The sequence below is a fragment of the Tripterygium wilfordii genome, chromosome 14, assembly GCF_013401445.1.
Source record: "Tripterygium wilfordii isolate XIE 37 chromosome 14, ASM1340144v1, whole genome shotgun sequence".
NCBI classification, from domain to species: Eukaryota; Viridiplantae; Streptophyta; class Magnoliopsida; order Celastrales; family Celastraceae; genus Tripterygium; species Tripterygium wilfordii.
This window is the reverse complement of record NC_052245.1, coordinates 10,412,752-10,430,309: the sequence shown is the minus strand read 5'-3', so window position 1 is coordinate 10,430,309 and position 17,558 is coordinate 10,412,752. Positions and strand designations below refer to the sequence as shown.

The 17,558-nt window shown below is 35.0% G+C and overlaps 3 protein-coding genes and 1 long non-coding RNA gene across 9 annotated transcripts; 3 read left to right on the top strand and 1 right to left on the bottom strand.

Annotated features, from left to right (window-relative positions):
* Positions 1-674: 674 nt before the first annotated feature.
* LOC120015671 lies at positions 675-10,983 on the top strand. Of its 5 annotated transcripts, XM_038868197.1 has the most exons (13): positions 679-846; positions 1,367-1,407; positions 1,999-2,038; positions 4,863-5,018; positions 7,163-7,321; positions 7,482-7,755; positions 7,829-7,925; positions 8,895-8,976; positions 9,058-9,187; positions 9,281-9,438; positions 9,554-10,078; positions 10,242-10,334; positions 10,800-10,983. In XM_038868197.1, the coding sequence occupies exons 9-13, from the start codon at positions 9,128-9,130 to the stop codon at positions 10,966-10,968; spliced, it is 1,005 nt and encodes a 334-aa protein (XP_038724125.1). In that variant the 5' UTR covers positions 679-846; positions 1,367-1,407; positions 1,999-2,038; positions 4,863-5,018; positions 7,163-7,321; positions 7,482-7,755; positions 7,829-7,925; positions 8,895-8,976; positions 9,058-9,127; the 3' UTR covers positions 10,969-10,983. The 5 variants fall into 5 exon arrangements, 3 of the variants coding, with proteins under 3 accessions (XP_038724124.1, XP_038724125.1, XP_038724122.1); XM_038868196.1 differs by lacking the exon at positions 4,863-5,018 and having other exon boundaries at positions 675-846; positions 8,895-8,975; positions 9,056-9,187; XM_038868194.1 differs by lacking the exons at positions 1,999-2,038; positions 4,863-5,018.
* Positions 2,537-5,485, top strand: LOC120014228. Its single transcript, XM_038866146.1, has one exon. It carries the CDS (start codon positions 2,537-2,539, stop codon positions 5,483-5,485), a length of 2,949 nt encoding a protein of 982 aa, XP_038722074.1.
* A 949-nt stretch (positions 10,984-11,932) lies between the features above and the next one.
* LOC120014705 lies at positions 11,933-17,532 on the bottom strand. 2 transcript variants are annotated; one of them, XR_005471614.1, is made up of 5 exons: positions 17,467-17,532; positions 16,359-16,518; positions 12,822-13,241; positions 12,540-12,715; positions 11,933-12,381 (listed from the first exon to the last, which is right to left on the bottom strand). It is a non-coding gene; the product is annotated as an uncharacterized LOC120014705 (long non-coding RNA). The 2 variants fall into 2 exon arrangements; XR_005471613.1 differs by having other exon boundaries at positions 11,933-12,715.
* Positions 15,203-16,000, top strand: LOC120014704. The gene is made up of 2 exons (XM_038866736.1): positions 15,203-15,395; positions 15,481-16,000. The coding sequence occupies exons 1-2, from the start codon at positions 15,228-15,230 to the stop codon at positions 15,856-15,858; spliced, it is 546 nt and encodes a 181-aa protein (XP_038722664.1). The 5' UTR covers positions 15,203-15,227; the 3' UTR covers positions 15,859-16,000.
* Positions 17,533-17,558: the final 26 nt, after the last annotated feature.

Below are 17,558 nucleotides of genomic sequence, written 5' to 3'. Positions count from 1 at the left end.
AGTTCCTTTGTCTTTCTCTACTCTCGCGTCTCTTTCCTGTTTCAGTCATCATGTGGGTCCCATGGGTACAACAATTAATCATCCACACACTCCAACTGTGGCTCCCTACCATAACAAACTGAAATTTATACCATACCACCTCCAACTGCGCCCTCTGTTTTGAACCTCGAAGTCAACGAGAAGATTAGCAATTGGCGATGAAGATGTTTTTCCGCTCCTATTGACGGTGAAGATGTTAGGATATTCGGCGATTCTGCAATTGGCGGTCACGGGAGCCGGTGGTGAATTTGGGTTTTGGGTAAAGAGGTCTCGTGGGTACATCAATTAAAAAAACAAAAAACAAAAGAAGCAAGCAAGATTAGCGGAAATGATGGAGATAGGTTTGAGTGAGAAGTCCTCGCCTGGATTCTCATCAAGAGATCAGCACTGTGCTCCTTTTCAAAGCGATTATTGCTGAACTACCGACGATCGACGTCACCGTCTGATAAGAATACGCCCTCATCGTCCACAAACTGAAATGGGCTGTGGTAGAAAGGAGGCAGCCCAGACATATTGGGCCTTTTACTTCTAACCCATCATAATGGGACCACCAAATCTTTCAAGGTTTAATTTTATAATGGGCTTTGACAGTTTAAGTTATATTTTAAATGCTTAAAAAAAAATACAGAACTTTCTTTCTTTTGAAGTTTCCATGTGAAAGAAAAGAAAATTCTTAGGGATTTTGATTCACTTTTCTGCCACCGCTTCAGATCACATCTGTATAGATGCCGTCTGTTCTGTTGACGCATGTTGTAGGCGAGCTACCCATCGGCCATGTTGTAAATACCTGTCCGCAGGTCTTTCCAGGTGAGTTGGATAGTAATTTCTTGACTGAGTTACAAACACCTTTGTGAAGAATTTCATTCCTCAGTAGGTGTGTACGTTGAAGGTGAGTTAGGGATTGAACTTGGTTGTGATATGTTAATATGTTCGAAAGTTTGGGTTTACGATTGGGAAGTAAGAAGTGTGAATATTGTGTGTGTAGTTGTGTTGAATTCAAGTTTCTGTCTCTACTTGCTTTTGATTTTTAATTATATGCTGTAGATGTTGTTTTTGAGTCAGAAGTTAATAATTTTGGTTTACTATATTTGTTCAAAATTTCCGGAATAATACTAGATAATTATCTCAAACTCAAGTTATTATTTAGGTTACTGAATTTTTTTCGCAATAAGTTTGTAGTGTGATATTTTCCACCAAAAAAGTTACTATTTAGCTATGTGTTTTTTGGAATTCTGTTTTGGTTTGGGATTTACATTTTCTGCTCTTTTCTTTTTCACGGTATTATTGCCTATTGATAAATTGTAATTGTTCTGGCTATTTTTTGCAGAGTTTGTCAACGTTTGCTTGGATCATTACTGCTTTCTTCAGGTTCTGTCTCACATTTTCTTCTGTTTCTCTTAGATTTTTTAAGCTTGAATACTATAGATTTTATCAGAATGATCTCTGTGCTTATGTTCTCCTTTTATTATCTTGGAAGGAATTTGATACTTAATGAATGTTATATATGCTTAAGTTTTACTGTTGATTATTTTTAGAAACCATTTGCTTGGATCATTACTGCTTTCTTTAGGTTCTGTTTCACATTTTCTTCTGTTTCTCTTAGATTTTTGAAGCTTGAGTACTATAGATTTGATCAGAATGATCTCTGTGCTTATATTCTCATTTTATTATCTTGGAAGGAATTTGGCACTTAATGAATGTTATATATGCTTAAGTTTTATTGTTGATTATTTTTAGAAATTTTTTGGGAATAATACTAGATAATTATTTCAAACTCAAGTTATTATTTTTTTTTTGAAATAAGTCTGTAGCGTCATATTTTTCACCAAAAAAGTTACTATTTAGCTATGTTTTTTTTTAGGATTATGTTTTGGTTTGTGATTTACATTTTTTGCTCCTCTTTTTCACGGTATTATTGCCTATTGATAAATCGTAATTGTTCTGGCTTTTTTTTTACAGGGTTTGCAACGTTTGCTTGGATCATTACTGCTTTCTTCAGGTTCTGTCTAACATTTTCTTCTGTTTCTTTTAGATTTTTGAAGGTCGAATACTATAGATTTGATCAGAATGATCTTTGTGCTTATATTCTCCTTTTGTTATCTTGGAAGCTATTTGACACTCAATGAATGCCATATATGCTCAGGTTTTACTGTTGATTTTATTAAAAAAAAATTTGGTTGTTAACATATAGGTGTATTGCTTTTAATCTTCTTTGATAGGGTGACTTAAGCAACTTTATTTTAGTCAATAAAAACACTAATTTAATAGTGTGAATCTACAAAACCAGGGTCATCATGGAAAAAACCACCTCCGCTAACTAGATCAAGTCCTTTTTGAGGTAGCAGTAAACCAAAAGTCGCTTTATTTGTCTTTCTTATTTATGTGTTTTTTTATGATGATTATGAGTTTCCGGTTTGGATTTAATGTTATTGCTGTTGTCTACATCGTTGGTCTTTGATTTTGTATTTAGTAATTCAATGTTTTGGTTTACATTAGAATGGAGGTTGGAGAAAGTAGCCGGTCGAGTAGATGTAAACGGAGGAATTTGATGATTGAGCGCCTCAATAAAAAGAGGAGAATGTCTACTCTAAATAATGTTGATAATGTTCTTAATGACTCTAACATGATTTCTGATATATCATTAAATGACCATGTAGTAGATGATGTAGTGGAGGTTTCTAATATAATTGATTCTCACAACGAAAATGCTCAAATTTTAGATCTTGGATTGCCGGATTTAACGTGTGAATTTTGTGGCGCAATATTTTGGTATGCTGAGCGTGTTAAGTCTAACTCTTTACATAGACCGGTTTACAATGTATGTTGTCGAGGAGGCAAAATAAATCTTCCTTTGTTGAGATCAATACCTTCTTTGCTTCATGAATTATTGAATTGCAATGGATCAACCAGGAGCAAGTTATTTCAAAAAAATATAAGGATATATAATTCGATGTTTCAATTAACTTCTCTTGGAGGAAAAATTGATTCGAGTATTAATAATTCTCCAGGTCCTTATGTTTTTAGATTAGGTGGGCAAAATTATCATCGGATTGGATCTTTGCTTCCGATAAATGGAGAAACTCCAAAATTTGCTCAGTTGTATATTCATGATACTGACAATGAGGTATTTAATAGGATGGTGGCTACTGGTTGTGATGATGATGATTCCATTGATGAAGATATTATCGGGGAGTTGATTATTATGTTTGATGAGATTAATGAGATTACAAAGGCATTTAGAATGGCAAGGAATAGATTTCTTGAGAGTGATATTAGACCTGTGAAATTGAGATTATGTGCCAAAAGACGTGGTGATGGTGCTGTGTATGATGCCCCAGTTTCTTCAGAGATTGCTGGATTAATAGTTGGTGATTTTGGTGATTCTTCAGAGTATAGGGACATAATTGTAGAAGATAAAGTTGACGGATTGAAGCGTGTTAATGAGTCACATCCAAGTTTTATGTCAATGCAATATCCTTTGTTATTTCCATATGGTGAAGATGGTTATTCTAAAGGTCTTAAATATCAAAGTTCAATATCTAGGAGAAGTACAGAGAAAGCATGCGTAACTATGAGAGAATATTATGCATATAGATTGCAACAAAGACATCATGAAGGGAAAACATTAATTAGAGGTGGGAAATTGTTTCAACAGTTTATAGTCGATGCATTTTTGTGTGTGGAAGAGGAGAGGTTACATTTTATTCGTTTCAATCAGAAAAAATTACGGACAGAGAAATACCAAGGTGTATGTGACGCATATATAAGCGGAGATGTTGGTGGTGGTGATATTGGCAAGCGAATTTTGTTGCCATCAAGTTTTACTGGAGGACCACGTTATATGATGCAAAATTATCATGATGCCATGGCTATATGTAAATTTTATGGATACCCTGATTTATTTATTACATTTACCTATAACTCGCAATGGCCTGAGATCACAAATGCATTACGACTTATTCCTGGTCAAAAAATTATGGATAGGCCTGATATCATTACGAGGGTGTTCAAGATGAAGCTTGATTATTTTCTATCTGATATTCGATCTGGGAAATATTTGGGTGAAATTATTGCTGTGGTTTATACTATAGAATTTCAAAAACGTGGATTGCCACATGTGCATATGATAATTTGGTGTCACCCTAATAATAAGTGTCAAGTACCTGATGATATAGATAAATTAATTTCAGCTGAAATTCCAGATCAGTTGACACAACCATTGTTATTTGAGACGGTCAAAAAGTTTATGATTCATGGTCCATGTGGTGTGGCGAGGCCTTCATCACTGTGTATGTCTCAAGGGAAATGTAAAAAACACTTTCCAAGATCTTTTCATCAAAAAACAACAATTGATGCCAATGGTTTTGCCCTTTATAAGCGCCAAAATAGTGGAAAGACAGTGTTAAAGAATGGACATACATTAGATAATAGATCTATAGTTCCATATAATAAAGATTTGTTACTTCGATATCAAGCTTATGTTAATGTTGAATGGTGCAACAAATCAAGATCTATTAAATATCTTTTTAGGTGTATAAACAAAGGACCAAATAGAACCAGGGCAATATTGGAAGATGGTAGATCTAATATAGTAGGAGGAATAGGCACAGTTGTCGATGAAATACACCAATATGTAGATTGTAGATATTTAGCTTCGTATGAATCAGTATGGCGTCTTTTTGAATATCATATTCATTTTACATATCCATCAGTGGAGCGATTACCTATTCACTTACCTTTTCAGCAAGATGTTTACTATCATGATGATAGGAGTTTATCAAGCATAATACAACAACCTGATATTGAGAAGACCATGTTAACAGAATGGATGCACACAAACTCTATAAGTGAATCAGCAAGAAACCTTACATACAACTCATTTCCTTCGCAATGGGTTTGGAATCCCAAGAATAGGGAGTGGACACCAAGGCAACGTGGACAATCAATTGGTCGAATGTCATATGTGCACCCAAGCTCAGGTGAATTGTACTATCTTCGTCTGCTCTTGAATATACAAAAAGGTCCTACAAGTTATGTTGGCATTAGGACAGTTGGTGGACTCATTTATCCAACATTTCAGTCTGCTTGTGCATCGCTAGGCTTGCTAGGCAATGACAAGGAATGGCATGATGCATTAGATGAGGCATCTGTGTTTGCAACTGGGGTGCAGCTCAGGCAACTCTTTGTTACATTGATTCTTTTCTGCCATGTTACTGAACCATTAAATCTGTGGGATAGACATTGGATGGATTTTCAAGATGACATGCTTTATAAAATCAGGCAACAACTACAATTACCATATTTGGATGTGTCTGATGTTCAGTTAAAGAACTATATCCTCTTTGAGTTAGAGATGTTATTCAATAAATCTGGGAGTTCTCTTGCTGAATACGGATTACCTATGCCAAATGGCAACTCTTTGATGAATTACAAAATCGACTACTGAGGGAAGAAATGAATTATGATGTTGATTAACTTAGACATGAATCTAAAGGTTTGCTCAGTCGGTTAAATAATGCGCAAAGGAATATATATGATATCATTATGGAAAAAGTCAACAACCAAGATGGTGGTATGTACTTTGTCTATGGACATGGAGGCAGTGGAAAAACATTCTTGTACCAAACTATAATTACAACCATAAGATCTACTGGGAGAATTGTCCTCGCAGTGGCTTCATCTGGGATAGCATCTTTGTTACTTCCAGGGGGTCGTACTGCACATTCAAGATTCAAAATCCCTTTGCAAGTTAATGAACAATCAACCTGCCATGTAAAAAAAGGAACTCAACTAGCAAGATTAATAGCAAAGGCAAGCCTTATTGTCTGGGATGAAGCACCGATGACACATAGGTATTCTTTTGAAGCTGTCGATAGAACATTGCAAGATATACTTGGTATCAATGGTGATGATGCTAATTCAAATCCATTTGGAGGAAAGATGGTTTTGTTGGGAGGTGACTTTAGGCAAATTTTACCTGTTGTTATGCATGGGACAAGATATGATACAGTGAATGCATCAATAACAAAGTCTCATCTTTGGAAACATTGTAAAGTGTTTTCTCTTCATCAGAATATGCGTCCACAGGCAGCAGAACTTACTGAAGAGGAGAAAGCTTCCATGACAACATATGCACAGTGGATTTTAGATGTAGGGGATGGTAAAGTTATTTCTGCTGCTATATCTGATGATCAAGAAGAATCACCTTGGATAAAAATACCTTATCAGCTTTTGCTCAAATCTAATGATGACTTGCTAAATTCTCTCATCACAGAAATTTATGACAATTTACAGAATTCATATAATGATTCCAGTTATTTAAATGAGAGAGCTATCATTACCGGTACAAATGAAACTGTTACTATGATAAATTCTCGTGTTTTGGCTCTTCTTACAATAGAGGAAAGGACCTACTACAGTTTTGATTCCATATGTAAGACATCACAGAATTCTGATGTATCAGATTTACTCTATACTATTGATGCGTTAAACTCGATGACATTCCATGGAATTCCAAACCATGAGTTAACATTGAAGAAATGTGCTCCAATAATGTTACTTCAGAATTTAAATCAAGCTGATGGTTTGTGTAATGGAACAAGGCTTCTCATCACTCACCTTGGAGATAAGGTTATTCAAGCGAATGTGCTTAGCGGTAGTCATGTGGGTGACAACGTATGTATTCCTAGAATAATTATGGATGGGAAGGACAATAAATATCCATTTGTATTGAAGAGGAGGCAGTTTCCAATCAAATTATGTTATGCAATGACTATTAACAAAAGTCAAGGGCAAACTCTAAGAAAGGTTGGTTTATATCTGCCGAAACCAATTTTCACACATGGTCAACTCTATGTTGCCATTTCACGTGTGACCTCATATAGTGGTCTAAAGATAACATTGGATGATCATAATGAAAAAACAAAGGGATGTACAAGAAATATTGTATATCATGAAATCTTTGACGGGTTAACTTCAGGTGATGAAAATGCAATTTTTGTATGGTGAATGTACTTGATGATTTCCATTGATATTTATTTATGTGTGTCTTTATACATGTGTGTGAGAATCCCTATATCAAATATCATTGTTCATTCCTTAATATGAATGTATTTTTTTTCAGGTTAAATAGCATCACCATGGATTATGACTTCATATCTCAATTGGAAATTGCCAATCATCAGTGGAAGATCAAAGCAAGGATACACGCTTTTGGGATTCAATCAACCATGCTCAGGATGATTTGCTAATAAGTGTTGATGCATACATTGTCGATGAAAAGGTCAAATCTTCCTATTGAACAATGTCTTTTTGCACTAAATAAGAGAGCAAAATAAAACTGTTTATCATAATGTAACTTATGATCCATTTACAGTCATTATTGAATATTTTACTGCATCTAATTATTGCAAATGTATTGTTCAAATATTTTTTTTGTTTAGGGTGATAGCATCCTTGTGATAATGAGGGCAGACTATGCTGAATATTTCAAAGCTGTGCTTAATGAGGGAGATGTGTATTATTTCAGCAATTTCTCGGTATTTCCAGTGAGGCCTGCTTATCTGCCATGCCTTAATAAATACATGATCAAGTTTGATAAGAAGACAAAGATTCAGAAAATAGCTGATCCAGAAGATGACTTCCCTCTGCATAAATTTCACTTTATTAATTACACTCAAATGCAATCCAAAGTACGAAACAATGTTTACCTGACAGGTACATATCAACATTGAATAACACAATTATGTTTTTAATGGCAACCATCATGCAAGTTTCAAATTCATCACAGATATGATAGGGCAGCTGGTCAATGCTGGAGATGTGCAACAAGTGTACACCAATAATAAAATGGTCAAGCTGAGAAGGATAGAATTTGAAGATGAAATGTAAGAATCACAGCCCTTCACTGAACTTCAATCTAAGTATTTCTTATTTATTATCTTGCATTTGAGTTCATTCTCATTGTAAATTCCTTTTGAAGGCTTAATATTATATCAGTTACACTAGGGGACAACTGACCATGGAATTCAATGAAGAAGCACTATTACAACGAACAAAAACAGAACCAGTAATCATAGTTTGTGCAGGGATGACAGTATCAACATTTTCATGTATGCTTGAATACACATATTTGAGATAAATGTGCTCAAATGCTCATAATTTTTAGCTAATCTTATCAGACTTAGACTTATTGATGTTTTTGTTCAAATGGACTGTTACTGTAAAGATAATTTCAAAAGCTAATCATAAACAACATCGAAAAGCTTGGTTCAAGATAAATTTTTTTTAAAAAAACAAGTTGGGAAAATAAATTACAACTTTCCCTTTTGGTTTCTATAACCAGAACCTGGATCCTTTTCTCATTGACAAACAATTTAAATGAAGCAGCAGGGGAATGAACAACTACAACTTATTTTTTGCTTTATGCTTTCTTTTCCTGTGCTAATGTTAAATAGTTTACCGCATGAGGAAAGGAGACACCATAATTATAGACCAGAGAAACCTCTTGCACAAGGTTTTGATTTATATGTGTTTTTTTGGGTTTGTTTTATGTAAATAACATGTAGTATATTTGAAACTTAATTAATCAATAATACAAGGATTTGGGATCTTTTTAGAGTTCATAGTGCATCTCTTAGTCATCTGAATGATATACGAAATGGTTACCTTATACATGTATATATATTAGTCAAAAATTATTTATTTATTATCAGCTTGAAATCTTATTATGTTCATTAGGTACTGTATATGTTATGCAGATTATTACTCCTTAAAAAGTTCATGTGTTCTTCTCTTTTTATCTCTTTTTATTTACTCAGCATGACTCTTCTAAATGAGTTTTTTTCTTAACTCAGGAAAAACTATTTTGAGTAGTATATCAGGATCAAGGATATACTTTAATCCAAAAATTCCAGAAGTTAAAGAGCTGAAAAAAAGGTATGTATCCATGCTTCAACTTATAATAATAAAAAAAATTAGTTGCTTGTGATGATGGGGAAAAAATGAAAAAATCTGCAGGATAATCCAGCCTAGAATTCTTGAAATCATACCAAGTGAACAGTCATCACCTGCTGACCATGATCAAGAAATGAGAAAGAATAGAAAGACAGTGGCTGAGCTATTGTTATTGGACACAAATTCTGATGCTGTAAGTATTTTTGCTTTATCCACTACTTCGCAAATTATCATAAACAAAGAATCACTATTACTAATCTTTAACATATTTCATGGTTGCCAACAACATACTAAATTCACATGCAAAGCAAAAATAAATAACATTGATGCCAGTAATGGATGGTGGTATCCTTCCTGTCCAACTTGTGGAACTGCAGCAAAACCATATGGAGATGCCAACTTATGCTCAATATGTAGTGTATTTGACCAGCCACCAATCCCATGGTAAGTTGTATAATGATACTCAAGAAGTTATTTATTTAAAAGTGCAAACAAGTTTACATGTTATTTTGGCTTTTATTCTGTATTTGAGTTACACAGAATTATGTCTATGAATCAGCTACATACTCAACTCAACTGTGAAAGATGAAACCGCACAAACATTGTTTACTATCTTTGGACGGCAACCAGAGAAAATAATTGGAATTCCGGCAACTACAATGACATCTATGAAAGGTTCAGATCGATATGTGCTACCTCAAATCATTACTGATATCTTTCCTGTTTACCATATCTTTCAAGTCATGCTTAACTTGAACAACAAGAACAGGAGATCCATCTGTTTCAAAGTCTTCAATGTCTATCATGAGAAAATGTCCACTAAAGAGACATCAGAGAAAAAAGATCCAGCAGACAAGAAGAAAGAAGATATTTTATCTCAGGAGTCTAGACTCTCTAATATTAATGTTGGCAAACAATTTACTAATTTCGAGTCAGATATCCAGGTGCACACTCCTCAAAAGTCAAGGTCAAGTACTCAAAAGAGATCCAATCAGCAGATAAAGTTGGCAGATGCAGATGAATCAATTTTTGATAATGAACTTATATCAGCCTCGCTGCAGCGCAAAGTTGACCGGAAAAAGAGGTATGAGTATATCAACAATGCAATACAATTACAGAAACATGAGCTAATTCTTCTTTAACTCATGTGCAATTTTTTTTGTGCACATTGGTTATTATTAGTTTGATAGATAACAAATGACGCTTTTATAACTTCATTCATACATTTCATAACGTTATATGTGTAGAGGAACACTCACCATCACAGAACCCCCACAAGACATGAAGAAACAAAAGGAAGCAAGTATTGACAGCAAAAAGAAAGGGAAAAGGCCAGCAAAGTGAGTAATATTCTTGGCAACTGTACAAATGCCAAAAAAAGAAAGGTTTAGCATAGCATATGGAGTTTTGCTGGCTTGGCTGACATCTTTTGTGTAAATGGCTTTGCATATCAGGTCTTTTCATGTCTTCATCTACACTTTTGTAGATATAGATGGAGTCATACTGCATTTTCATCTACACTTTTGTAGATATGTTTGAATTCTCATTTTTGCATCCGAAGTTTTTGGGAACTTTTGTAAATATACTTTCATGCTTAACGAATCATTTCTGAATATCGTGCAAAGGAATATCAGTAAGCGATTCTCACATTTTAAAGTCAAATGTATTATCTGCACATGCATTACTTTTTGAAAACTAAGGGACTATATCTAAATATTCCTCTACTGAAACTCGTGGTTTGAAAAATGTGAAAACCCGTGGTCCTTTTTGTATCATGCATAACTTTTTGAAACCCCTGGTTATAGACTTGGACTTGATGGAGTCTGCAAAATCGAAAGCAGTAGCGATAATACAATGAAGAAGATTAACGACATCGACGAAATCCATAACCATGAACTCCAGACTTCCAAAACTTCGAAGGTCCCCAAGTCCTCCAGTTTCCTCGATAAGGTATCTTCTTTTTTTTTTCTCTAACTCATGTACTTTCATGAAGTTGTAGTATTGAATGGTTGTAAGATTGGCATGATTTTTTGAATAGCTCTACTAGCCAGTATCACATTCATTCCTAAGTTATATACGCAGATGTCAATAGTAAAATTCTGAAGAGTGGCTTCCCTTCAATAAATATAAATACAATATTTTCTGCGATTACAAAAATAAAATAAAATCTGACGAAGTCAAGCAAAAAAACAGTTGAAGAAAAAGGTGCAGATAACCAAACAACCTCCATCAAATAAGGAAATACAGATTCAAAAACAGATCACTCTTGCCTGACAAATGGGGAGGAGCTCATGTCAGTGCTGCTTTCAATTTTGCATATACCAGTAGTACATCACCATATTCCACACATGACTGAAAACATGGTTTGCATATCATCAAATGCTCCGAAACCATAATCCTACACTTACTGATCAAAAATCAAATGCTCCGAAACCATAATCCTACACTTACTGATCAAAAAACATGACTATTTTCGATAACATAAAGCAACAAGCCCACCGCGAAGTGCTGGCGCCTTGCTAGTGTCTATTATTGTAGAGGATCCTCAAGTACTTTTCCTTGATTCACATGCAGTTTAATATTTGTATCTATAGGTTATGTGGGTTTAGAATCTATGAATCCGGTAACTCTTAATAAGTCACTGGTATATTTTCTTTGACATATATAGTGAGACCAGATTAGAGTCTGTTAATGTCTAGATCTAGAAAGTACCTTAAAAGGCCCTAAATCTTTAATCTTAAACATGAAACTATATGATCTTTTAAAAGATCATATAGACTGCAACCTTAATTTCAATGTTGTTTCTCCTATAGCTATATCATCAACATAAAATAATCAGAGTAATAAATTTCATACTATATAATAAAACATAGAGTAATCATCTATCAAAGAAGAGTATTTTTGCATTTCACATTCCATTGCCTAGAAGTCTGCTTTAAACCATAGATAGAATTTTTCAATTTACATAAATACTTCTTGTTATCGCCTTAGTAGCCTAGAGGAACACTTCCATGTATGTATATATCTTCCTCCAAATCTCCATTTACGAAGGCATTTTGTACATCTCATTGATGCACATTCCACCTATCCATAGTTACATACTAGCTAGAATAAGAAATAGTCTGACAATAGAATCACACCTCAGAAAATAAAAACATTCAGTGTGATTCCACGGGTCCCAATCAACTCAAATACACAAACATCTCCAAGTTTTATACCATTGTCACAGACAAATTCCCTCCAGCCTACACTGATTGCTGCCTTGGGCCTTGCTAGGTTGGGATAGTAATTGTAGATTGCAGACCAAGTTCTCCCATTAGAACCATGGAGGACGACTTCACTGTGCTTTATCTGAAGATGCTTTTTGGCAAAGTTGACCAGTATAGCCTGCATTTTTTTTGAAAAGAAAGGGGAAAAGAATGCACTTACAGAATTCTTCGACAAAAAATTACTCTAACATTATGAAAGAGTATAAATCCATCAATCATTAAAAGTCGTTCCATTTATTGTGCAAGTTTTCCAAATTATTTCAATTGAAACCTTACCAATTCATATTTGCCAAGAACATAGCGGGGTTGTATGGCAATCATGCAAGAAGGATTGTCAGATTGGAAATCCTTAGCTCTCTTGAAGGCTTCAGCCTTTTCCTTCCATGTGAATGCACGTGGTCTGTAAACAACCAGAGCTTTCCCCCTTCTGCAACCAGTAGACATACCTCCACCTTTTTCCATTTTTGCAGGAAGATTTTAAAGCATGCATGTCAGCAATCATGAGAAAGAAGAGAAGAAAGTATGAAGCAAATGAGAAGCATAATGAAGGCTCCTTACCTCCAAATTCTTTGCCAGAACAATAAGGATGAGGAGATTTAATGATTGACCTCTTTCCAGCTCCTCGGCTAGTGGTGAAGCCCTCTAAGATTGGAACAGAATCATCATCTTCAGATGCTTCATCTCTCCATCAGATTGTGGCTCCTCACTGCAGACAGCATGGCAGAATGGATACTGGATCTGTGGCACTCTTGTCAAATATAAGTACATTGAATTCATCAGATCCTTTATGTTGAAACACCACTACGTGACCAAATTCTAAAGAATAATACTCCACAAATTCTCTCCATCCATGGTATAACCAAACATCGTCATCTTCCTTCAATAATGCCATATGCCAAACTGCACCACTTGGAACCCTAAGGATCACCATGTTCAGCAGGTTGATTCCGTATCTTCTCATGAACTTTCTTGGTTTACCTTAGTAAGAAAAGAGAATCGAATTATGAGCAAGGAAGTTAACTGATAGTTAAGGTAGACAAATATACAAATTAAATTAGGAAGATGCTGCAATATTCATTTTTTTCTTCATAGAAAACACACAACTTTATCCAGAATGGAAATTGTATGAACTATTTCTTCAATGAATAAAAAAAATAATTTCAGAAAATATTAGCCTAATCAGAGCACTTATACTAGAAAACATCTCACTTTAAAGTTTAAACTATTTCATTGGGTTTTGATAATTCTACTGCCCAAACTGTCCCACCTGGGACCCTAAGGTACATTAAGTTCCGCATGCTATTTCCCTAGTTATTTTTTTTGGTGTCTTCTATGGTGAAAAGAAACTTCAACATAGGTATATCATATATAGAAATTTACTGATAAGATTCAGACGTATATCTGCATAAACTAGGAAGTGGCTGTAGTTGAAGTGACTGTAGACAATATATCACTTATTCCAGAAATGCATAAACTATTCACTCAGCAAATAAAAGAATAATTAAACAAAAAATGTATTAGCCCCAAATCCCAATCAGCAGCAGAGACTATAATAGAATATCTAAATCAGCAACAAAATTTGAGAGAGAACTCTCAAAGAAAATGCTAGTTTAAAGTGAATTTACTGTGCTTGCTAGTCAGAAGAGGTACAAGTTTAGGCTGCAAAATCAAACATGGGAACTCTACCTTTCAAACACCTTGGAGTTCCATTAATCTCTGGAAGGATGTCTTACCAATTATAAACCTTTATTGGCATAATTTTTAAAATAATTGACGCCCATTAGCCATTGTTTTCCATAACAATATCATAATTCATAAAACAGTTTGCTAAGTAACATAGTGATCAACTCAATATCACACATGGAGGAGTCAATTTAGAGCCCAAACCAAGGTAGTCAAAATCGCGCTTATGCTCGTAAAATCGCTCGATCTTACGATCTTACCTAAGATTTCGAGTAGAATAGTGGTAAACTCGTTGCCACATCAAGATCGACGCAGATCGCGCTTAAACTCGTTAAAATCGTTAAAATCGCGATTTTATACACGATTTTAACGATCTTGAGAACTGTCCTTATAAGCCTATGTGTTAGACTGGGCCTTATTTTTTGGGCCAATTTTTATTATTCTGAGTTCTTATATTATTCTGGCCCAATTCAACCTTAGCCCAAGTTCTTATGTTATTATGGCCCAATTCAACCTTAGCCCAAGTTTTTATGTTATTCTGGCCCAATTCAACCTTAGCCCAAGTTCTTATACAGCCAAGCCAACTCCTTATTACAGTTCGTGAAATTTCTAACCTAGAATACTTCATCGACTGAGAACTGAGAAGACGCCGACAAGTGGTCCTGGAGATGATGCAATAGTGATCTGATACTGAAGTTTCTCTTGACTCTGTGACTATTCTACACCTCGACCATTCTGGTATGCAGTTCTTTGATTTTCAATTAATAAAATGTCAACTTCTGGTTCTGGAAATGCAACTGCAAGTATTAGGAGAAAAAATGCTTCAGGGAGTAGAAATGATATAGGATGGGAATATGGTATTGAGGTTGGTCATGATGCAAAGAAGGTGCAATGTAAATTTTGTGCCAAAATTAGCAGCGGAGGTATATATCGTTTTAAGCATCACCTTGCTTGTACAAACGATAATGTAGGAGCTTGTCGAAGTGTACCCGATGATGTGAGGAAGAGAATGTTGGAGATTTTGTCTCAAGGTATGGAAGCTAAGGAAAGGAAGAGTTTGTTGCGTCAACATGAAATTGGGAGCTCAGTTAGTGAAACACTACCTGAGTCTCAAACTAGGATGACATCAGCTATGTATAAGGGTAAAGGGAAAAACAATTCTACTCAAGTGACCATGAATGAGCTATTCAAGAAAGATTTGAGAAAAAGTGCATGTAGAAGTAACGAAATGAAAGAAATACAATAATCTCACAGCTTGATATATTCCATCATGGTCAATGTATGTTTTCTAGGATTGATGCTAGGGATTTATTAGAGAAAAAGCATCCTGCTGATTGGTGGAACACTTATGGAGATGATGTTCCCGAACTTCAAAGATTTGCTATTCGAGTGCTTAGTTTAACTTGTAGCTCTTCTGGATGCGAGCGTAACTGGAGTGCATTTGAGATGGTAAGATTCGAGTTTATTTTTTAAGTTTGTTTGTTAAATGTTAGGAACTTCAATACTTCTCAATTAACTCATTGTGTGGTTTTAGGTTCATACCAAGAAAAGGAATCGTCTTCACCAAAAGAAGATGAATGACTTGGTGTTTGTGATGTACAATTCCAAATTGAAGAATAAGAAATTTAGAAGTATGGAGTTGCCAACCTTTGAAGATATTGGTTCAGATAATGAATGGATCACGGAGGGAGGTGTGGATGTTCCTTCTCCTAATGAGGATGTCAATGCTCAAATTGTTGAACCGGTTGGAAATGATGGGATTCATGATATGACAATTGAACTTGATAGCAACCCAATTGAGGATGAAGATATAGAAGAAAATGTGAATATGGAGGAGGGAGAGGGAGATGAATATAATGGGAGTGATGGTGGTGGGAGTGGTGAAGATGATGATCTTGATGATTTGTGTTAATTTATTAGTTTGTATGTTTGTTGTTGGAACATGAGATTGAATTTATGTAGCATGTGTTTAATTTTTAGTATGTTTGATTGTTAGAACTTTGAACATGTATGGCATTATCTAATTATTATTGCATTATGTTATTCTTGTTACATGTCTTAGGATTGCAAAATATGCTTATTTTTACATTGTATGTAAAATCTTACGATTTTACGATTCGATTTTGCGATTCCGATTTTACACCCCTTCTCCGATTCCGATCCGATCTTACGTTTTCACTACCTTGGCCCAAACCCACATCTTGATTTGGATTCAAAGAATACAACAATCTTTCAAAGCGAAAGACCCCCTTTTGAAACAAAACCATAAGTAGGACAGAATCTCCCAGCCACTGAAAAGCAAAACCAATTACACGGTACCAACATACATTTAACTATTTTTTTTGAAGATGAATATTTTCATTGTAAATCGCAAAAAGAAAAGAGAAAAGATAACAGAGAGAATATGCTTACAAATTTATATCTGAGTATGTCTTCATTCATTATCTTGAAAAAATGTGGCATCTCTGAGAAGAAATAATCCAATACTCTGCTGCTTGAAGCCATGAAAGCTCCAAGACAGCACTTCGTGAAATTGGGGCGAATCAATTGCTTGAGATAAAAGCAGATGAAACTACATGAGAGCATCACCAATGTTAGTAACCAAAATGAGTAATCAAAACACTCATTTCTGCTACAGTACTTTGATACCTCACTTGATTTCTCAAAAAATCACCAACTCTAACCCAAATAACCAAATGAGTAACCATTTTTTCAAATCCATTTTAAAAAAGCTCATTTAAATTAGTTCATTTAACTACATCACTAAACATTTGATAAAAGTACAACACATCGTGACAAGTTTGACACACTAATTTAAAACTACAACAAGTTTGTATAAAATTTTATCAAACTAAACCTCTCTTCATCATGATATCCTTCTTCAACCCATCCCAATAAGCTGTAATCGTTGGATCAAATTGCAATACCTGACATCCTATTAACGAACAAAGAAAAAGGGGGGGGGGGGTCTAAGTGGCAGCATCCACAATCAACAGGCACTGAACACTTTGAGCCTAAAAATTACAGCAGTAGACTCTTCTAGGCCTCAAACTCACTCAAAAAGTAAAGCATCTTGGATCAAATTGGTACATTCACTACTATTTGTACCGTTCCACTTGAAGCTTTGGTTGTCTAAAGCTTAACTCGCTTAAGTTTCAACAGCAGTAAAACCCATCAGGAAACTCAGCAAGAATTTCCTAATGTTAATCTAACTTCGGCTACCCAAGTAACCAGTTCTTCGCCTTTTATCATCTACAGTCTATAGTCTATACTAACAAGGAATAAATTTCAAAATATAAGCAACAAAAGCCACAAAACACCTAAAAATACCCTAAGCAGATATTAGAGCAACTACAGCAACAAAGTTCCAAATTAGAGTGAGAAAACGAGGAAGAGAAATCAAAATCAGCGATGAACATCAAGAAAGGGAAGGATACCTGGCTGAAACCAAAATCAGAGATGAACATCAAGAAAGAAAGCGAGGAAGAGAAACCAAAATCAGAGCAGGGAATGAGAGTACCTGGCGTATGCGCTGCTTTGGGGAAGGGAGGGTGGAGGGTGGTTCGGCGAATGAAATGAGAGGGCTCTAAATCTCCAAACGGAAAACCCTAC